The sequence below is a fragment of the Paroedura picta genome, chromosome 4, assembly GCF_049243985.1.
Source record: "Paroedura picta isolate Pp20150507F chromosome 4, Ppicta_v3.0, whole genome shotgun sequence".
Lineage (NCBI taxonomy): Eukaryota > Metazoa > Chordata > Lepidosauria > Squamata > Gekkonidae > Paroedura > Paroedura picta.
The window spans coordinates 587,251-599,575 of NC_135372.1; the positions used below are offsets into that span (position 1 = coordinate 587,251).

A 12,325-nucleotide genomic window follows, 5' to 3' on the forward strand; every position below is an offset into this window, starting at 1 on the left:
CCATTTACCCCCCAGCAAGCTGGGTACTCATTTTGCCGACCAAAGAAGGATGGAAGGCTGAGTCAACCTTGAGCCGGCTGCTGGGATTGAACTCCCAGCCTCATGGGCAGCGCTTTCAGACTGCATGTCTGCTGCCTTACCACTCTGCACCACAAGAGGCTCTTTTTACAATTAGACTGGCTAATATTGGACTTTGTTTAAGATCATTGTATATGCCTCATCTCCAGCAAGGCGTTGCAAGAAGACCTGGTTTTTTTATGCTCCGCTTTTCACGTCCCAAAGTGGCTTTTCAAACACCTTTCCCTTTCTCTTTCCACAACAGACACCCTGTGAGGGAGGTCTGACAGAACTGTTCAGGGAAAATAGCACGACAATGGCCGAACCACCGGATAATAAATACAGCCAGAGCACTGAAAGGGTGAGGGGTACAATTTTATACTGAGTATCTTGCACATTTTTTAAAACAAACCTGGCAAGGTGCATTGTTTTAGTTTTATGTTGTGCAAAGGCTGGCACTGGTATCCTAGATTTTTTACCCTACACATTGCCTGTGTGCTTATATGGTAACTGAAAACCACCTTGACCTGCTGGATTAAGCGCTCAGTCGAAGAGGAAGTCTCTAGTTTTCCGTTACTTAACTCCTCGCTCCCCTCCCCATGCCAGGTATTCTTAGCAAGAAGCCCACCCAGACACTCCTATAATTAAAATGCCCACCCCCACTAGATTATTGCCCTCACCTGGGGAGACACTTCTGAGTTGGCACTTCTGAGTTAAAATGTTCCTGGGGCTTCATGAGGTGAGGAAGAGTTGGTTCTTATATGCCGCTTTTCTCTATCTGAATGAGTCTCAAAGCGGCTTCCAATTGCCTTCCCTTTCCTCTCCCCCAACAAGCACCCTGTGAGGTAGGTGAGGCTGAGAGAACGTGATATTCCTGCTCCATCAGAACAAGTTTATCAGTGCTGTGGCGAGCCCAAGGTCACCCAGCTGGCTGCATGTGGGGGAGGAGCGGGGAATTAAACCTGGCTCGCCAGATTAGAAGTCACCACTCTTAACCACTACACCACACTGGTCGAGGGAGCTGGGGGGGGGTAGAGTTGGTGAGAGGACGGAGCTCAGTGTGGTAGGATGCCATACAGAGCAGCCATTTTCTCCAAGGGAGCTGATCTCTGTAGCCTGGAGAACAGTTGCAATTCTGGGACATCCCCACCTTTCATTTCGGGTTGGCAACCCTCCTGGATAACCAGAAGCTTAGCAAGGTCAGCCGTGGTTAGTATGTGGCTTGCAGGCCACCAAGCAGTCCAGGGCTGCTATGTGGAGGCAGATACCTGCAAATTTCTCTGGCCTTGAAAGCCCTAAGGAGGATTCATAAGTAGGCAAAAAAATAGCCTACTAACCATAAGTAGCAAAAAAATATTATTTTAAACAGATATCTATGATGTATTTATGTATATCTGAAATTCTTGGTCTCTGACCTTCCAAAGAACAAAGGAAGACCCTATCCCCAAGGAGCTTGTAATTTAAATGTCAACATAGGTGAAGAAAATACATCAGAAACATTAGTGTTTTGCTGGCTCATACCAAAGGCTGTCACGTTTTTTTCAAAAAGCATTATTCTTCTAATTTACTTGCTTGGTTTTTCTATTTTGCTCTTCAGCAAACCCCAAAAGTTAAATGCAGCAACTACATGTAACTCCTCGAAGCCACGCTTGGCAGCGTCTGACCTAACGCTCTGTGATGTCTGACCTAATGCTCCTTGTGCCCATAATCTATGATCTAAGGCAGCCTTTCTCAACTTTTTTACAATTGAAAACCCCCTGAGACATTCTTCGGGCTTTGAGAAACCTCAGAAGTGGTACAATCATGCAGAATATGGTTGGAGAGCACAGTTGTGTACCTGCCCCCCAGGGCCCCTTCCCACCCCCTCCAGGCCTCTCATTAGCCATTTTGGGAGGTGGGGAATTGATATGACCATATGTGGTCATATCACACAATAAATGTTTACCAAATGAGAGACAGACAGACATTAACTCCCCCCCCCCATTCAGGAAACCCTTCCAGGGCCATCAAGAAACCCCAAGGTTTTACAAAACCCTAATCTAAGTAGACTGCTTGGGAGCATGGAAGTTCCCTTTTCCCCATGCTATTTAATACCCATGGCTAGTCTTCTGAGAAGACAGGACATGCAGCTAGGGACCAAATGAATGTATTTGCTATGATGGGTTGTGTATTTTTATTCATAGTGAACAGAACTTGTCTCCCTGTTCGCGGACGACACTTGACCTCAGTGGACCAGCTTTGTTAGTCTAACTTTCTGGCAATGAATGCTCACTGCTGGCATCCACTAGGAAAGCAGACTTCACACACCAGTTGTGATCATTACATGCTCCCCCTTCAGTTTTCTGTGCAAGCCACAGTGTCAAATCCTACTAATTTTGTAATGTTGGAATATTACAAAGCATTAGCCTTTTGAATCTGTTGCAGAAAATTCAACAAAAGTCCAGTGGCACCTTAAAGAATAACATTTTTATTTCCATATGAGCTTTTGTGAATTACAGTTCAGTTTTGCTTTATTTAGTATAGGAATAGCCTAATCAGCCAGATGAAAATATAGTCTTATACACAAAATGTCTGGATCCCAACTGCTACTTCTGTGGAATGTCTCCTTACCCCTCAAGGCCACCTGGGGCTTACATACCTTCAATGATGTTTTCACATCTCTAAGGGAAAGATTTCTGCTTTCCCTCCTTCTGTTTGCCTCCTTCATAAAACCCTGAGATTCTCCAGCTGCTACATTTGCAGTCCTTAACAGAGTTGTCCCATTCTAAACCCCATGACTGCACTGGACTTAGAAGTGAGTAACTCTGCTTAGAAGGACATCATATAATTGGTATCCAATTGTCAAACATTTCCACGGGCCAGTGGTTGGGGACCACCGGCTTAGAGTACTTCTGTAGACATCTTCAGGATTCAAACTGATTCTAGAGCACCAGCACAGGTGTCTTCAGGGCTCTACAAGGTGGAGTACTATTTACTAGGATGTTCACCAAAGGAAAGCTGAAAGACTGTCCAAAGTTTGCAAGAAGCAGGCCGTTCCAAACGTCTTGGAAACATTTGAATTCCATCTCCCAGTTGCTCCCATCAAAACGGCTGGACCTTGAGTAGCTGGTACTTTCGCCTTATATTCACTCTCCGGAGGAAACGCCAGTATTCAATGGTGTCTGGGTCAAGATCTTCCAGCTTCTTAGGTGGCCCAAGATCCATCTTAAAAAGCCTTGAAAGGATGAGAAGGTCAAAGAAAAGTACATACGCACTCTCCCATCCCTCACACCCTTCTAGTCCACCAAAAAACCAAGCCACCACTGGCATACTTCGGGGACTTCCAGATTAACCCGAAGTGGAAACAACAATATCCTGATGATGGCTGAGCAGCCTTCCAGGAGACAGAAAATGCTGAGAAAGGAAGAACAGGACTGAGAAACTATCCCTCAACAGGAGGGAAGTCTAAAAACTGACCCCCCCTCCCCCGGTATGGTATAGTGGCAGACACTGACACTGGGCAACCTGGGTCTGAATCTCCACTTCTGCCATGGAAGCTTGCTAGGTGACCTTGGACTCGGCCCAAACTTTCAGGTTAGCCTACCTGAAGAATGGTGCTCTGCATGTGGAAAGAGCAGTCTGAAACCCACTGAGGTACCCCGCCCAGAGAAAGGGGAATCAAGTCTCTCCACAGGGGGTTACTGACTGTATTCGAGGGCCAGCTTTACTCCCTATGTCTAACAAAGTTTGAGTCCAGCAGTGCTATTAAGACCAACAAAGTGTTCATTCTGGCTATCAGCCTTTGTGCGCGTGCCCACTTCTATATCAAAGTTATACCTTATTTTCTGTTCAATAAACCTCTGTTGTTCATCTCTGCATATGTCTCATCTGTCAAATCAAATCTAAGGAAACATGATCTCTTTTTACTTGACATATAAGTACAGCCTTAGTCTAGACAGGGGTGGCCAAACTATAGCTCTCCAGATGTCCATGGACTACAATTATCATGAGCCCCAACCAGTATAGTGAGGGCAGGGCCTCATGGTAATTATAGTCCATGGACATCTGCAGAGCCACAGTTTAGCCACCCCGGTCTAGCAGGTCCAGCTCAGAGCTCCTAAAGGGGCACGTAGTTTCCATGCCTCCATTCTTCCAATCCTTAATTCAAAGCTTGTGCCTCCCTTTTCATTTCATTGTGGGAAATGGGTCTAAAGATCCTAAAGGAGAGGCTAGAGTGGGAGGGGCCTCAGAGACTCCCCCACTCCCATAAATGCCACACAGGGCCTCAAGGGCTGCTAGAATGCTCCTAGACCTACCCCTGACTATCACTACCTCTCCTGCGGATGGAGACCAGAGGCAACCCCCCCTCTCTTTCTCTCCCCCCCCCCTTATACTGCTTAGCATTACTTTTAAGCAGATTACTAAAATATAGAAAAAGTGAGACATCATTTGAACGGCTGCACAGATGCATTACATTTTGCCGCTAAAAGAGGTGATGTCTCCATGTGACCTACATCGTGAAGCAAAGGAAGCACTGAAAGATTTCTAGGCCCAGAGAAATGGTGGCATTTCGGTGTCACGTGATACAGGATGTCCTGGGCCACCATTGCCTACTCTAAGCATGGCACCTTAAGAGGCCCAGTTATACTCACCATTCCGGATATTCCCCGTCCGGCTTCAGTACCACCTCTGTGCCTTGCTTGTAGATATTGGTGCCCATGGAGTGTGTGGTGAGCAATACCGGATCCTTACACACCTCAGGGCCCTTGAGATCTTCCTTCGATAGGCCTTTTCCTTTAGCCTTCGGTGCTGCAAAAACAGAAGGCGAAATCTGTAGCTCAGTGACAGAGCACCTACTTGGCACACAGGAAGTTCTCAGGCTCAACCTCACCAGCTCCAAGTAGAGCCTCTCAAGGGTTGGGAAAGGGCTTTCTCTACTTGAGACCTACTGCTAGTCAGAGGACACACTCTTGAGCTAGTGGGCCTTGTAATCCATCTCGGTCTAATGGCAGCTTAATGTGAGGAGGAGGAGGAGGAGAAGTTGGTTCTTACATGCCACTTTTCCCTTCCCCAAGAAGGCTCGAAGCGGCTTACAATCACCTTCCCATTCCTCTCCCCACAACAGACACCCTGTGGGGTGGGTGAGGCTGAGAGAACGCTGATATCACTGCCCGGTCAGAACAGCTCTATCAGTGCCGTGGCGAGCCCACGGCTGCTTGCATGTGGGGGAATGCAGAATCGAACCCGGCATGCCAGATTAGAAGTCCACACTCCTAACCACTACACCAAGACAGCCACTGCCTGTCAAAGCCGCTAAGCATAAATTTAAAAGCACAAATGGTCTGGCTCTAGCAGGGATCCGCACCATGGCGCCTGCCAACCCCCTTCCTGATGCCTGCTAAGTGTTTTTAGAAGATGGGCGGGCAGGGCCCGGTGAGGCTTTTGCCCAGCAAGGTTTTTAATTAGCTGCTGGAGTTTGACTGGCTGTGCTAATTTTTAAAATGTTCCTTTGAAAGCAGCTGCCACTACTGTACTGTGCAAATGAAGGTATGGCGCAGCAGCCCTTTTGTGGTGGGCTCTGCCACACCAGAAGTCCATGTGTGTCTGCAGGCTTAGAAGCTTGGGAGACCCAGTTTATATGTTCCTAGAATCCCCTAATATCCCTGCAGCCACAGGCATAATATGGTAAGGAAATGTTATTCTTGGACAGGGAATAACCTCTTCTGACACCTGCTCACAGCCCTTCTGCGTTCTCATTCTTCTCGCTTGCCCATTTCTGTTGTTTGGGGGGGGGGGGGGGGGAGTGTCAGTTTGGCAACTGTCGAGCTCCTCAAGAGATTGATTCAATATTATATTGTTTAAATCTGCAGGGAAGACGTGCCGGACACACAGTGGTATAATATCAAATTGTCCCAAACAGGGAAAAAACTAAGTAATAGGAATACACACACAAGGAAAATTAGAAAGCAGAAGCACCCATTCTCTAACAAATGCACAGGCATAATTTGTTAACTGAAACCTTGGGGGGTCACAATTAGGCCTACCACATGTGCTCTTTTCCTGTAAGAAATTACAGACATATAAGCATTGGGAGGGAAAACTATCGATTTAAAAAGATAATTTTTAAAAAGATACACAAACATGACTGTCCTCCTATAGGCAGACCTATTATATCACAATGTGGGTCCTTCATGGAACCTTTAGCTAAGTTTGTAGATTTTCACTTTCAGAAGTTGCTTCCGACTCAAGATACATTGTTAAAAGCCACTACTCATTTTATTAACCTTATAGAAAAACTGAGTGTACCAAAAGGAGCAGTATTACTGATACACCAACATTCCACTAGAAGAGGCAAGGTTAGTAATACAAAACGTATTAGACAATAGACGTGTATGCCACCTACACACTTTTTATTAGATTTCTTGGATCTTGGAAAATAATTACTTTGAATTTGAACACAACTTATAATTACAAACTCCCAGAGTTTGGTGCCTACCTTTGCAAACCTCTTTATGATTTATCTAGAAAATCAGTGCTTATACAATGATACTGTCAATCCCTTTAAGTCTGATATTATTTTCTACACCAGATTCTTGGATGATATTTTTCTTGTTTATTTGAATCCCGAATCCATAGAACAATTTATTCAATGGGCTAACAGCAATTAAATTTACAGGTCATTTACAGGCCACAATTAAATTTACAGGTCATCATGATATAGTGGAAGTACGATTTTTAAACATGTTGGTTACTTTAAACCCAGATGGTAGATTAAGCACCACTTCATACAAAAAACCAACTCATTGTAACACACTTCTTCACTTTAACAGTTTTCATCCTCCTCATCTCATTAGGAGTTTACCCCATGGGCAATTCTTGAGACACAAACGTATTAACTATCACTCCTCTGCCTATGAAAATGTTAGTAATGAATTAGGCAGAGCCCTTGTACATCAATAATCAAGCAAGGATTAGGGCAGATGCTAATCACAGAATCAAAGAGTTGGAAGGGGCCATACAGGCCATCTAGTCTAACCCCCTGCTCAACACAGGATCAGCCCAAAGGAGAGAGCGTGATTTATTACAACACAATGAGAGCAACTGACCAGAAATTGCCTTTGATTATTCATATTTTGCTATGAACATTAGAAAAACATTATTTAAACATTGACATTTGATTAGTGATTTACCTGGATGCGAAAATGGTTTAAGTCTGGAATGGAGGCGCAATCACAATATAGGCAAATAAATAAATAAAAAACCATTGAATACTGAAGGATTTTCAAGCAATTTTCCAAAAGGTAACTACAAATGTGGCACATGTGGGGTTTGTAAATATTTGCTACCCATTAAGAAATATAGGGAAACAAGTAATGGTTTTTGTAGCAAGGTCAACCCGTTTATTAATTGTTCAAGCAAAAATTTAATATACTGTATTAAATGTCCATGTGCAAAACTGTACATTGGTATTAGTAGTTGTCCAAACTATGACATTTGATGAATTTATGCTCATAGAAAAATAATATTTCAAAGTAGTATTTGAAATTGGCGTAACCAAGTTGTAAAGAAAAATATGTTCTCTTTTGTACTTATGTAATAATTACTGTGGGGAAGGCCCTGGCAAACCACCCCGTATTGAGTCTGCCATGAAAACGCTAGAGGGCGTCACCCCAAGGGTCAGACATGACTCGGTACTTCCACAGGGGATACCTTTACCTTTAATAATTACTGACAAAAATATACTAATTGTATTCTTTTATATTCAGGAAACAACCACGGGTGAAAAAGCTACATTGAAAATGGTACAAATCTAGAGTCCATTTTGGTTGTTTGATTACTATTAAAAGAAGAGATAAAATAAGCTGTATTTCTATCTTTATTCATTATTAAATTGCTCAATTGTTCGTAGGGTAGGTTCTGCTGAGGCAGGCTCCTGGCAGGACCAAAAGAATGAATCTGTGGAAATTTGAGCCATGGGAATTAACACAGACAGATGGGGCACTTCTAGCCTTCTGTACATCTGGCTGAAACCATGTTAGCCTTGATCACGGCAAGTTTGCAATTCAGGATCTCCCTGCAGGCTGCAAAGGAATGACTGAATGAGTAACTTTCAGCTAGTAGTTTTATTGCAAACTCAAGTTAGCATCCTTATGTAAACTGGGCAACTACCCAATCTAACTTATCTACATATACAGATGCTGGTACCCTCCAAGGGCCAAACATGGACATCCTAACTACACAACTTTTCTGTACTTGCGCCCATGTTATGCAAGCACCTCCTGTGAAATATAATGCTTTCTGATTTGTTTCATAAGTCATGCTCTGCTTGGCCTGTTTTATACTTTGGCTAAAAATGTTACCTTTGCCCTGTCTTTAACCTGTGCCTAATTAAGCAGTGGTTTCTCACAGCTCTCTTGCAGGCATTTATCATCTTGACTTAATGGGGTTTTAGGTTTGCCAAGCAGTGTCTGGGAGTTAGCATGCGCTTTAAGCTTGGGAAATGGGAGCCTGGTGTGCTATGAGCATGCCAAGATTTGAATTGGAGGGAGGGGCTACAAGGGGGACATAAAAGCATTCTTGTAGTTGGTTGTAGAGCCAGTTTGGTGTAGTGGTTAGGAGTGCAGACTTCTAATCTGGCATGCCAGGTTCGAATCTGCGCTCCCCCACATGCAGCCAGCTGGGTGACCTTGGGCTCGCCACGGCACTGATACAGCTGTTCTGACCGAGCAGGAATCTCAGCGCTCTCTCAGCCTCCCTCCCTCACAGGGTGTCTGTTGTGGGAGAGGAAAGGGAAGGCGACTGTAAGTCGCTTTGAGCCTCCTTCGGGTAGGGAAAAGCGGCATAGAAGAACCAACTCTTCTTCTTCTCCAGTAATATCAGGGCTCTCTCGGCCTCACCCACCCCACAGCGTGTCTGTTGTGGGGAGAGGAAAGGGAAGGCGACTGTAAGCCGCTTTGAGCCTCCTTCGGGTAGGGAAAAGCGGCATCTAAGAACCAACTCTTCTTCTTCTTCTTCTTCTCCAGTAATATCAGGGCTCTCTCGGCCTCACCCACCCCACAGCGTGTCTGTTGTGGGGAGAGGAAAGGGAAGGCGACTGTAAGCCGCTTTGAGCCTCCTTCGGGTAGGGAAAAGCGGCATCTAAGAACCAACTCTTCTTCTTCTTCTTCTTCTCCAGTAATATCAGGGCTCTCTCGGCCTCACCCACCCCACAGCGTGTCTGTTGTGGGGAGAGGAAAGGGAAGGCGACTGTAAGCCGCTTTGAGCCTCCTTCGGGTAGGGAAAAGCGGCATCTAAGAACCAACTCTTCTTCTTCTTCTTCTTCTCCAGTAATATCAGGGCTCTCTCGGCCTCACCCACCCCACAGCGTGTCTGTTGTGGGGAGAGGAAAGGGAAGGCGACTGTAAGCCGCTTTGAGCCTCCTTCGGGTAGGGAAAAGCGGCATCTAAGAACCAACTCTTCTTCTTCTTCTTCTTCTCCAGTAATATCAGGGCTCTCTCGGCCTCACCCACCCCACAGCGTGTCTGTTGTGGGGAGAGGAAAGGGAAGGCGACTGTAAGCCGCTTTGAGCCTCCTTCGGGTAGGGAAAAGCGGCATCTAAGAACCAACTCTTCTTCTTCTTCTTCTTCTCCAGTAATATCAGGGCTCTCTCGGCCTCACCCACCCCACAGCGTGTCTGTTGTGGGGAGAGGAAAGGGAAGGCGACTGTAAGCCGCTTTGAGCCTCCTTCGGGTAGGGAAAAGCGGCATCTAAGAACCAACTCTTCTTCTTCTTCTTCTTCTCCAGTAATATCAGGGCTCTCTCGGCCTCACCCACCCCACAGCGTGTCTGTTGTGGGGAGAGGAAAGGGAAGGCGACTGTAAGCCGCTTTGAGCCTCCTTCGGGTAGGGAAAAGCGGCATCTAAGAACCAACTCTTCTTCTTCTTCTTCTCCAGTAATATCAGGGCTCTCTCGGCCTCACCCACCCCACAGCGTGTCTGTTGTGGGGAGAGGAAAGGGAAGGCGACTGTAAGCCGCTTTGAGCCTCCTTCGGGTAGGGAAAAGCGGCATCTAAGAACCAACTCTTCTTCTTCTTCTTCTTCATTTCAATTCCGACGAGGGAAAAGCTTGCTCTCTGTTCCTTTCTACAGACAGGCCTTCTCTTCACTAGGATGGAGATGGGGCAAGTGTTCCCAGACTTAATTCCATCTAAACCCATTGGATCCCAAGAGGCTTTGACTGAAAGTAAGAGCACATTGCACTTACTTACTGGCAAATGCGTATTGCCCAAGGGCTCGGGGCAACTGAAAACAGTTGACAATTTACCGTCGATGCTAACCCTCCGGCGCATGAACCATTTAAAAGCCTCCGAAGGCTCCCTGCCCTTTCGTGTATCACCGGAGGGGAAGGGGAATAAGGCGCGTCCCTCGAGTCCGTCGCCCGCCGTGTCCGGGCGGGCTCCGTTTAGGCAGCGAGGGCTTCTTGGACTCTAGGCCGGGGGCAGTGCCACGGCGGCCTTCCCGAGGTCCGGGGACTACCGTTCCCATGAGCCGCTGCCAGGGGCGCGTGGGCACTTGGGAGGGCCGCAGTGGGGACCCCCCCCCCCTGCTGCTCTAGGCTTCTGCTGCCTGGCGGAAGAGCTCCGGTTGCGGCCCCGCCTCCATGGAGCCTCCCCGCCCAGAGGCAGTGTACCTCCAAAGGCCAGGGGGGCCGACCTTACCGGCTTTCTTGGCGTAGGTGCGGAGCGGCAGGCTGCGGCCGAGGGGGAAGGGCCCGCCGCGCACCACCCGCCACAGCCGCGCCGAAGCCATGCGGCCCTTCCTTCCTTCGCGGGCGGGGCGCGCGCCGATGACGCGGCCCCGCGGGGCAGGCTGGGAAATGTCGTCGCCGGCGCCGCTCTGGGCAGGCCGCTCCTCCCGCCAGGCCCGGGGCCCAGGGCCCTGGACTACCATTCCCATGAGCCCCTGCCACTCCGTCGCTTTAGCCCCATAGCAACGGAGGTTCATCCCGGCCGCCCCCCCCCCCCCAATCTCTAGGCATTTCCCACCTCCAGGGCATGCTCGCCCCAGGCAGGGACAGGGCATTAGGCAAACAAGGGGGGCACCAAAACAACCCCCCCCGCCCCCCGCCCAAAACAAAACAAAGACAGGCGAGAACAATATTTTGGACATGCAAATGCAAAAATCCCGCAGTTTTGCTGTTACGTTTTTTTCCTGATCATCCATTTCAATGGGATTTTAATGGGATTAACCCTTACCATGCCGAAAGGCCTCCTGAACACTTGGCACAGGCCAGACCAGTGGGATGCGTTACACACACTGGAGAACCATATTTTAGACATGAAAAGTGTCTAACTCTCACCCCTTTATTAAATTGTTCCAGGCCAAAACACCCCTGGAACCCCACGGAACAGGCATTAAACAAACGAGCCCTACAAAAAACAGCAGGATGCATTAGAGAGCAATATTTTAGAAATGAAAAAATGGAACTCTCACCTTATTAACCTGTCCTGGACCCAAATTATCCTGTCCTGAAAAAAGTAGGCCAGCTTCTAGAGGAGCCAGTATTCAGTAGGGCCCGCAGCTCCTCCGGGGGCTCATTCCACCAGGTTGGGGCCAGGACCAAGAAGGCCCTGGCCCTGGTGGAGGATTGACCAGAAGGTTCGCACCCGCAGAGCATAAGGCCCTGCGGGGGGCATAGGGCGACAGGTAGATATACAGGCCCCGACCGTGTATGGCAGTGGTCCCCAACCTTTATTAGGCTGGGGACCGGCAGGGCATCGGGCTGCGCCCGCGCGGGCCATGCCCACGCTTCGGGGTGCGGCCCGGCCCTGATTCCCTCTCCCCGCCCTCCCGCAGTAAGTAGCTTCCCGGGCCGCAAGCTTGCGGCCTGGGAAGTTTTTTACTGCGGTGGGGGGGGGCGGGGAGAGGGAGCCGCGGCCCGGCGCCATGGCCTTTGCGGCCCGGCGCCGGGCTGCGGCCCGCAGGTTGGGGACCACTGGTGTATGGCCGTCTGAACCAAAACCTTGAACTGGATCCAGGATAGAACTGGCAACCAATGCAGCTGCCTCAGCGCCGGCTGGACATGGGCCCTCCAAGATGTTCCAGTGAGGACCCTGGCAGCTGCATTTTGGACCTGCTGTGATGGTCCAAAGATTGAGGCCGGGATAGTGCAGGAAGATCAATTGGGGTCCCCCTCATGTTAAGCAATGAACGCCACCTCTGATTTTGTCTCTCCCTTCTCCTCCCTCTTGTAAATGGGTAAGGGGGTGGTGGTTGAGGGCTCCGCCATGTTTTGCTGTTATGTTTTTTTT

At 48.1% G+C, this 12,325-nt stretch overlaps 1 protein-coding gene across 1 annotated transcript; it reads right to left on the reverse strand.

The window, feature by feature from the left end:
* Positions 1 to 2,504: 2,504 nt before the first annotated feature.
* On the reverse strand, positions 2,505 to 10,985 carry MRPL54 (mitochondrial ribosomal protein L54). The gene is made up of 3 exons (XM_077331402.1): positions 10,733 to 10,985; positions 4,689 to 4,845; positions 2,505 to 3,271 (listed from the first exon to the last, which is right to left on the reverse strand). The coding sequence occupies exons 1-3, from the start codon at positions 10,968 to 10,970 to the stop codon at positions 3,139 to 3,141; spliced, it is 528 nt and encodes a 175-aa protein (XP_077187517.1). The 5' UTR covers positions 10,971 to 10,985; the 3' UTR covers positions 2,505 to 3,138.
* Positions 10,986 to 12,325: the final 1,340 nt, after the last annotated feature.